Source organism: Eurytemora carolleeae, unplaced genomic scaffold (genome assembly GCF_000591075.1).
Source record: "Eurytemora carolleeae unplaced genomic scaffold, Eaff_2.0 scaffold598, whole genome shotgun sequence".
In the NCBI taxonomy this organism is placed as follows: domain Eukaryota; kingdom Metazoa; phylum Arthropoda; class Copepoda; order Calanoida; family Temoridae; genus Eurytemora; species Eurytemora carolleeae.
Window position 1 is genome coordinate 195,566 of NW_019396493.1, and position 10,590 is coordinate 206,155.

Below are 10,590 nucleotides of genomic sequence, written 5' to 3' on the forward strand. Positions count from 1 at the left end.
AGAAGAAGGATTATATACAAGAAATACAGGGTGAGTATACAGAAGAAGGATTATATACAAGAAATACAGGGTGAGTATACAGAAGAAGGATTACATACAAGAAATACAGGGTGAGTATACAGAAGAAGGATTATATACAAGAAATACAGGGTGAGTATACAGAAGAAGGATTATATACAAGAAATACAGGGTGAGTTTACAGAAGAAGGATTATATACAAGAAATACAGGGGGAGTATAAAGAAGAAGGATTATATACAAGAAATACAGGGTGAGTATACAGAAGAAGGATTAAATACAAGAAAGACAGGGTGAGACACAAATAATGAGACACTTAAAGGGAGTGTTCGCAAAAAATGAAAGGGGGTATAGGCCTATTGCGATAAAAAAGCGCTTTTGATTGCTAATAATCTTATTTCTATCTGTTGCGTCTATAAGGAGAAAATTGTTAAAGACGTCTCATACCGAATAACTTAGCGCTCATGCAAATTGAGAAAATTGCAACATGTGACTTAGACCGTAAAAAAAATCAATTACTTTAAAAAAAATCATTCAGATATTACAACCTATAGTTATCGATTATCTTTCGCCACATTTGTATATAGTTTATATTTTATAATATGTTTTAATTTCATTGTTTTGAATTTGATTATTTCTCTTGTCGCTTGCGCAACTATCTAAGAATGCCGCGCACCACTCACATTTTTCGAAATCTGTTAAAACGTTTCTAAAAAATAAAATATTGTTATTATTATTATTATACTCTGAATTTCATATTTAAAATATTCTAAAATGTCAAAACGGCTGAACCGATCGGGCCAATATTTATTTTGGCAAATCCCATGATCCTAGGGAAGGTTTATGGATAGACAAAGGTAAAAATTTTGCCCTGAAAATGCACTAAAATAAACAGAAAAATCCGCAACATTTAGAGAAATTAAAATTTCCACTTTCAGATCTACAACAGGTATGAATAAAAGAAACAAAATAAAAAAGTAGAAAAACAGATAAAATAAGATAAGAAGACAAAGGAAAAGAAAAAGAGCTAAAAGGAAAAGGCAAACAGACATGAACAAGTTTAAAATAAGAAAAATATATATAAAAGCTAAAGAACTAAAAATGTGTCAAGTTGCCAAGATTTCTGTTAAGACCAAACTGATAAATTTAGATAGATAGATAGATAGATAGATAGATAGATGGATAGATAGATAGATAGATAGATAGATAGATAGATAGATAGATAGATAGATAGATATAGCTAGAAAGATGGATAACTACATTCAGGAAATATATAATTTTTAGTCAAAATATTTTCCATTAAAGAAAATTTTAAGAGAATATGTTTCATTTATTGCATTTAAAATTCTCTTTGAGGTAAGGGAGAAAATTCTTTTCATCATTAATAATGCATTTTTCATTGAAAATACAAATTTCATTGGAAAAACGATCAAATCCTCTAAAATCAATGATACATCTACTCAACTTTCTATTGAACCCGATTTATTGAAAATCAACCATAAAGACTAATTATTATATAGATACTTAGTTTTCAGTTTTCACTGCAATATTAGACTTGCCGAAACCTACCGGGCACCATCGTAAACTGCCGAAACCTACCGGGCACTATCGTAAATTGCCGAAAACTACCTGCAACTACCGTACTCTACCGAAAACTACCGGAAACTATCGAAAAGTACCGAAAACCACTATAAACTACCGTAATCTACCGAAAAATACCAGAAAACTACCGGAAACAATCGAAAACTACCGCAAACTACCACAAACTACAGTAGTACGTTGTAAACTACCTTAAACTACCGAAAACTACTGTAAGGTACCGTAAGCTACCGAAAACTGCCAGAAAAGGACGAATATTCTTTTTATGAAATTACGGACAGAATGAAAGGGATATAACAAATTTGTTAGAAAATACGAGCAATCATCCTGGTCGTCATAATCATAATTGACCGTTAAAATAATCTCATGCATGGTTGTGTGACTATAACTAAAAATTAGTAGGCTAGGATCCCTATGTCTTTGCTTAATAAGAGTGTAGGCAGAAAAAAGTTACACACTGCTGAACGGACTGTATTTAAGCCAATTACGAAAGTGCGCTTAAATAGAACCTTTGTGAGAATCCCCCTAGTTATTTAAAGGGACTTTTAGTGAAGAGGGAAGATGAAATTTCTATTGACCCTTCATTTAAAGAATGACATGTCTCATTCACAACGGTACCCTATAAACCGTTCTCTGACCAAGGATTAATGAACTATTTCAATTTATCGAACAAAAAAATATTGTTTCTTGAAATTTTGTATCTTTGTGGATGTATGCTGTAGAAACAATAGAGGAAATTTTCACAATTCAGCCCTGTTTTAGAAAGAAAACGAAGATATCTTACACATTGTTATAGAGTGTTAAAGGGTAGCGATATAAACCAGGTCAGGCCTTTCTCAAGGATCACTTTTATTTACGTATAAAATCCTTAATAATTTTTTTTAAAGTATAAATTAAACTAAATTAGGAAAACATTTTTGAACTTTAGCAAAATATAAAAACTGCGACTCCGAACCAAAACTTTACACAATTTTCTATTCTCTCTCGATGTGAAAAATGAGAAAAAAATATGCTCTGTTAGTTTGTATGTTCTATTATAATTTGAAGAACTCGGTAGAACTTCAATAATGTTGTTCTCAGCTTTTGTGAACGTTAACTTTTATAGAGAAATTTTAGTTTGTAGGCAAAGCTGGGTTCCCAAGCTACTTATGAAATACCAGTTTGGAGACCCTGCTTTGCCTGGAATTCTATATTTTTATACAGGGTTACCCGTTAAGAATGAGATTGTGAAGACGACCAGAAACTCTTTAGATTTCAAGAATGAATTAAGCTTAGACTAAAGTCATGCTATGGCTTATTTATCAATTTGAAAATGAAGAAAACAAGATTGAAGTAGCAGGAAACCATAATTATATGGAAACAGACATCAGTATAGATTTCGTACAGTCGTCTCTAAAATCTCATTCTTTGCGGATATCCCTGCATAAATATAGATTTCGTACAGTCGTCTCAAAAATCTCATTCTTTGCGGATATCCCTGCATAAATATAAATTTCGTACAGTCGTCTCTAAAATCTCATTCTTTGCGGATAGCCCTGCATAAATATAAATTTCGTACAGTCGTCTCTAAAATCTCATTTTTTGTGGGTATCCCTGCATAAATATAAATTTCGTACAGTCGTCTCTAAAATCTCATTTTTGTGGATAGCCCTGCATAAATATAGATTTCGTACAGTCGTCTCTAAAATCTCATTTTTTGTGGGTATCCCTACATAAATATAAATTTCGTACAGTCGTCTCTAAAATCTCATTCTTTGCGGATATCCCTGCATAAATATAGATGTGACTTTTTATAGCGACTCTAACACTAGTTTGCGCTCTTATTTGAAAAAAATGTCCTATTTCCCAATAACTCGGAATATTCTCTGAAACTGCTTTATGGTTCAAATATAAAGAAAATACAAGGTGAAAGATTAAACCACATTTATTCTGAATGAATAATTAACTTCTGAATGAATATAAAACATCTAAATCTGGGTCAAGGTTTGTTATTTAAGAGGATTGTTTATGAGGTATACGACACTCTCCTTTGTATTTCAGGAACAGCCTCTTAAATCGAACAATCAATAATAAATCAATTGGTTGATGAATAAATCAATTAGTTGATGAATAAATCAATTGGTTGATGAATAAATCAATTGGTTGATGAATAAATCAATTGGTTAATGAATAAATCAATTGGTTGATGAATAAATCAATTAGTTGATAAATAAATCAATTGGTTGATGAATAAATCATTTGAAAGATGAATAAACCAATTGGTTGATTAATAAATCAACTGGTTGATAAATAAATCAATTGGTTGATGATTAAATCATGTGATTGATAAATAAATAAAATGATTGATTAATAAATCAAGTGATTGATGAACAAATCAAATGATTGAAAAATAAATCAAATGGTTGATAAATAAATCAAATGGTTGGTAACAAACCTTGATTTCTCTCCAATCACTAGAATCACTTGAACAAGTAAAGATTTCTTACATAGAGTCAAATTAATATTACAATAATTACATTAATTACATTAATCACTAGATAAATCAATAAAACTACAATAAATCACAAAGTATCATTATTTCTGCATAGTTAGTCAGATAGATAGATAGATGCATCTTTATAATCAATCAATCAAATGTTCAATTCTGCTTATAAAGTTAGAAACGTTAATAATTATAGAATGGGGGGGGGGGTGGCAGCAATGATTCGACCCCTTTGGAAAACCGGAAACCAGAAACCAGAGACCAAAACAAATATTGTATTCTTCAATCTAATGTTTATAAATATTTAAGGGTTTTCCATCTGAATATTTGAATATATTTGTAGAAAGGAGGAATTACATAATTTGATTGGATATGGTCAAAAGTTTTACTTTTTGTTAGAACAACTCCTCTTGAAGTCGGTTGGGGCGGAAACATTATACAGATATCAGAATGAACCCTTATAACATCATCCTCAGATGTTAAAGGGACTGTAAGCGTAATTTCAAGTGACCCTCCCAGATTCACACCAGTTCCCTTTAAACTGATTTATCTGAATCTGGCACAGCCTTCTTTGCTGAGAAGGTTTCTTAAAATTTCGCTTACAGTCCATTTAAGATATATGCCTGGCACTATATTATTTTATAATTTATCTCATAATAAACAATAATCGTACCAAGGGCGTGAACAGGGGGGCAGTTCCCCCCCCCCCCTAGAACTGTAAAGGGGGGGGCTAGAACTCAGAGCTATCACACTTTTGAAATCTTAAATTGAAGAGTGAAGAACATAAAAAGTTAGTTTGCTGTTTTTTTTTCTGCTACTTTTGATTGAAGGAGATAATGTAGTAGCTGTAAGTAGACTGTATTTGTACCTTTAAAGTATCCAAGAAGCCAAATGTTTTGAATTGACAGTTCAAATTTTGCCCCCTACGAGCTCCTAGGGGGGACAACAATTTTGCGCTTCGCGCATATTTACCCCCCTCCCTAGATTGTTTTCTGTGTACGCCCTTGGATCGTACACTATCATGCTGTACAAACATTGTTACAAAAAAGTGTACTGCAAGGATTAAAATAGAAAAATCAGTTTTATTTTGTTTAGTTCGCAATTCCAATTGTGATGGAAGAGTTACAAAAGGTAAAAATTAGTTTTTATAAAAACTTGATTTTGAAAACGGAAGAATTGATTATTTGATTGATTGATTTGAATCTCGGGCAAGATAAGACATCACATGAAGTTCACTTTGTCGTTTGATCATTTGATCAATAAAAATCTTAATCTTACTTAAGGGGAAAATTTAAAACATTCAAAGATTATTTTGCGTTCAGTGATAACATATAAACTTGGTTTATATTATCAATGATCACATGCACACCTGGTAAACATGATCAATGATCACATACAGACCTAGTAAATATGATCAATGATCACATGCAGACCTGGTAAATATGATCAATGTGCCGTGGATTTGTTTGTGCAGAATACAAATTCTGATTTCTCAGTGTTCTCGTGCCATACGCAGGAGGTCTGAATTGCGTAAGATCACATGGATCACGTAGTAGCGTAGGATCACGTGAAGGATCACCGACTGGGTGTAGGATCCTGAATGATGAGTGAGGGAAGGTGTTCTGTAAACAGGTTGCGGGAGGATAAACTGAGCCTGGTTTGGACCTAGAGATGGTTTGGAGATTGGTTAGAACTCCTCCCGGAGAAACTAATCCGTCCGGAGAGGTTGGAGAGAGAAGAGGACGGAGAGAAGGTTGACCGGGAGCAGATTCATATCTTGGACTAGCTTCGTAAAGGTCAGGAACCTGAAAATATTAAAATAAAGAAAAAATTCCCGCATTTTTTCACGATTTTAAAGTTGTTCTTAAAGAGGGGTACTGGTACGTAGAAAATGAGTGAGATGACTTTAAAGGGGCTATTGAAGTAAATTCAATTGATCCCAATTAAAGACTATTATACCCTAGAAACATTTTCTGGGAAAAGATTAAATTTTACTTTACTGTCTCTGCAGCATACCCATTGTTAAATGGAGGGTCAATTAAAATTAAGTCTAAAGTCCTTTTAAGGTGGGTTTTACCAAGTATGTTTTTATCTATATGTTCCAAGCTATATATATTTTAACTTCATATCTAACTCAAAAGCTTTGCATGGCTGTCAATTTGGGAGTTTTTGAAAATTTAAATTATCGCTTAAAACATTAGAAAAGTAAAGGAATTAAGTTTTAGTCGCACACTTTATTCTGCTAATCTTTATCTTTGCAGCCCGATGTCGTAGACCTTTGATATTTCAAATTACAAATTTGGGTAGATCAATTAGTATAAGTTTGAAATTTATAATGTTTACACCATCGGATTGCAAAGATATATGGATAAGAAAATTATAAAACATGAATTTCGTTTCCTAGTCTGAAAATAAACAATCTTAACTGTTGTTAAAAAGACTAGAATTTTCTAGATGAGAAACTATTTTGTAGATTAAAAAACTGTGGAGATTTTATCAAACCGTTGGAAGATTGGAATTTATAAGAAAATAGGAAGAACTGTCAAAAACTTTTCCTTGAACAAATCTGAAACCCCAAGATATTGAAAATTTAAAAGATATTTCTTTAAAAGTTTAAACTGAACTTGACGTTGTCCTTATCCTTACATTTCCTCTTATTCTGACCATATTCAAATTTCTGGGTTTAGTCTAAAATTTAATCCGGAAACCAATTCATTTTTTAAATTTATCCCCGAATATTATTAATTCCTTTAAATGGACTTTTTTAGTAGATATAATTGACGTAATGATTTCAAAACAGTTTTAACATGAAAATAATAGAATCAACACAACTAAACATGTTTTTTGTTAAACATAAATTCTATTAATTGCTAGTTTGAAAATTTCTACGCAAAAGTCGATCTAACAAATGCTTAGATTTATTGACATACACGACGACATCTTGGATTCTTGGATAGATTACCATTAAACAGTTGCATGTTCTGAACCGGTCCAAGGATAGATTACTTGCATGTTCTGAACCGGTCCAAGGATAGATTACTATTAAACAGTTGCATGTTCTGAACCGGTCCAAGGATAGATTACCATTAAACAGTTGCATGTTCTGAACCGGTCCAAGGATAGATTACCATTAAACAGTTGAATGTTCTGAACCGGTCCAAGGATAGATTACCATTAAACAGTTGCATGTTCTGAACCGGTTCAAGAATGCCGGTCTAGTCTTTAACATACCAGCCCGTCTAGTGTACCCAGTATGTGGTTTGTGCAGCAGAATTAGGAAGGCTGAATAATAGTGAATTGTTATAAATCATTAATAGTACTTTTTAATTAAAGCACTAAGGCAGCCTAACACTAAAGCCTGGGTTGACTATGCGGACTGGTACAAGCTAATATAGGATTAAACAAGAAAAGGAAATCCTTGTACTGGTAGTTCTACCTGATATAGAACTGAGTTGAATGAATGTAGAGTAGAAGGATAGGATTGTAGAGTAGTGGATTGTGATATCCCTGTATCTCCTCTTTCCGGCAGATTGAATTTTACCTAAAAGAAAATCTAATTATTTCTCCGACTTAAAAATAGAAAATTTACAAACCTAAAACTTTGAAAATACACATCATACGCATTTAAACGTTAAAACATGTTTCCAAGAGTCAGAATTACCCAACACTTTCTTTAAACATGTAACCTTCGCGTTTTTATCAGAAAAGCCCAAAAGGGACTGATTACTCTCCTAAAGGAACTGATTACTCTCCTAAAGGAACTGATTACTCTCCTAAAGGAACTGATTACTCTCCTAAAGGGACTGATTACTCTCCTAAAGGAACTGATTACTCTCCTAAAGGAACTGAGTGATCACTCTCTAAATTGTTAGACCTTTAATATTATAAATTATGATTTATCTCTGCTAGATTAAATGGACTGAGTTTTAAATATAAAAGGTTTACACCATTAGGATGCAAAGATATGGGAATTTAAAAATCAGATTTTGATGCGACTGTTGTTGAATTGTTTTGTAGGTATTTTTAGATAAACAACTCATATCTAAATATGTTATTTTTTCCCCTTTGGTACAGGCTTTTTATAATTGCAAGTTTTGCGCAATAAAAACAACAAATATATATTTTATTCTTGAAAGTTTTCATGTTAGATGACATAAAGTTGGACCGGGAGGAAAATATTTTCCAAAATAAAAACTGATTTGACAAATCAAAATAGATTTAGTTTCTTCGTCCAGATCTAATTTCATTGCAAACACTTAATCTCATATTATTGTCAGATCAAATTATTTAATTTGTCTTCACAAAACAAAGTTTTTTTTTCCAAAATTGGTTTTATTTACTTATTTATTTGGTTTTACTTAAAAAATATGCTACTTTATTAAGAACCTGAAACCCCAAAAATCTGATGGGTTAAGTTATGTTAAAAACTTTAATATCTTATTTATTCTTGATCGGCCTCAGGTCCCTGTAATCCAAACAATTTAAAAATTCAGCATCAAATATTTGTAAATATATTTATAAATAAATCAGTTTACCTTCTCCCAGAATTTGTGTTCCCCCCAGTTTAACAAGGTGGCAGAGTTCACAATACATCTGAAAATATAATTGTAAAAATATTAAAAACATGGAACATAGAAAAAACATAGACCAGAGACAAACATGGACCAGAGACAAACAGGGACCAGAGACAAACAGGGACCAGAGACAAACATGGACCAGAGACAAACATGGACCAGAGACAAACATGGACCAGAGACAAACATGGACGACAAACATGACCCAAAGACAAACATGGACCAGAGACAAACATGGACCAGAGACAAACAGGGACCAGAGACAAACATGGACCAGAGACAAACATGGACCAGAGACAAACATGGACCAGAGTCAAACATGGACCAGAGACAAACATGGACGACAAACATGACCCAAAGACAAACATGGACGACAAACATGAACCAAAGACAAACATGGACCAGAGACAAACATGGACCAGAGACAAACATGAACCAGAGACAAACGTGGAGCATAGAAAAAACATGGACCAGAGACAATCATGAACCAAAGACAAACAGGGACCTGAGACAAACATGGACCAAAGACAAACATGGACCAGAGACAAACATAGACCTGAGACAAACATGGACCAGAGACAAACATGGATCAAAGACAATCATGGACCAGAGACAAACATGGAACATAGAAAAAACATGAACCAGAGACAAACATGGACCAAAACAAGTATGGACCAAAGACAAACATGGACCAAAGACAAACATGGACCAAAGACAAACATGGACCAAAGACAAGCATGAACCAAAGACAAACATGGACCAAAAGACAAACATGAACCAAAGACAAACATGAACCAAAGACAAACATGGACCAAAGACAAACATGGACCAAAGACAAACATGGACCAAAGACAAACATGGACCAGAGACAACCATGGACCAGAGAAAAACATGGAACTGAGAAAAATATTGTCCAGAGACCAAGATTGAATTAATCTGAACAATTCTACAGGCAAGCTTGGAACAAAACAAACGTTAATTTTTTTTTAAAATTAAAAATATCTAAATTTTGTTTTCTTTTACAAACCTAAGTTCTGGATCGAGATCTGATAGTTTGATTTCTCCGAGCAAAATTACAATAAGTTTCTTCCCTAAACTTCGGAGAGACTGGAGAACTCCACTCTTAAAATCATATCGACTCCACTCCTAGAAGTAACAAGAAGTTTGTTTTAATTACTTACTTTAATTATTTATCTTGCGTAAAAAAATCAGGGTTGTTTGCGATGTATTGTACAGTGCACAAATTTACAGTGCACAAATTTACTATGTATTGTACAGTGCACAATCAGCACTTAAAACTTATATATAGTTGGACCAAAAAAAACTGTGAAAAATGAAGACGACATTTATGTGATCTTTTACATACTTGAAATTGTTAACTTATGCATAGTTTTGCAAATAGTTTTACCAGTATAAGACTATCAAATATATAAAGAGAAATGGGTCTGCGTACACTGCACAATTGACTATTTAAATGATGAACTTGAGTCTGGTTCAGTATTATGGTCTCCGCTATATACAGGGTCAGAGACGACTGTACATACTTTATACTGTCTGTTTCTTAATATTCATATGATTCCCTGCGACTGTACATACTTTATACTGTCTGTTTCATAATATTCTCATGATTCCCTGCTACTATACATACTATATACTGCCTGTTTCCTTATATTCATATGATTCCCTGCTACTATAAACTACTTCCCTACTTTGCCAAATCATTGAATAAGCCATTATAGACCACATTCGAGGCACAAGACTTAATTTAAACTTGGAATCGTCAAACTTGAAGCATTACAAGTCGTCTTCACAGTCTCATCCTTTGTGGGTAAACCTGTATATATATATATATAGCTTTATTATATAGATTTTAATGTACAGGATGTCCCACGAAACATAGCAGTTGGTAATTAGTTTT

The 10,590-nt window shown here is 32.9% G+C and overlaps 1 protein-coding gene across 1 annotated transcript; it reads right to left on the reverse strand.

Moving 5' to 3' along the window:
- Nucleotides 1–4,534: 4,534 nt before the first annotated feature.
- LOC111704294 (uncharacterized) lies at nucleotides 4,535–9,818 on the reverse strand (the record flags this gene model as incomplete). The annotated part of the gene is made up of 5 exons (XM_023476504.1): nucleotides 4,535–5,467; nucleotides 5,532–5,903; nucleotides 7,535–7,639; nucleotides 8,634–8,691; nucleotides 9,700–9,818. Coding segments are annotated over 5 exons (666 nt in total), but the record flags the coding sequence as incomplete, so codon positions are not given.
- Nucleotides 9,819–10,590: the final 772 nt, after the last annotated feature.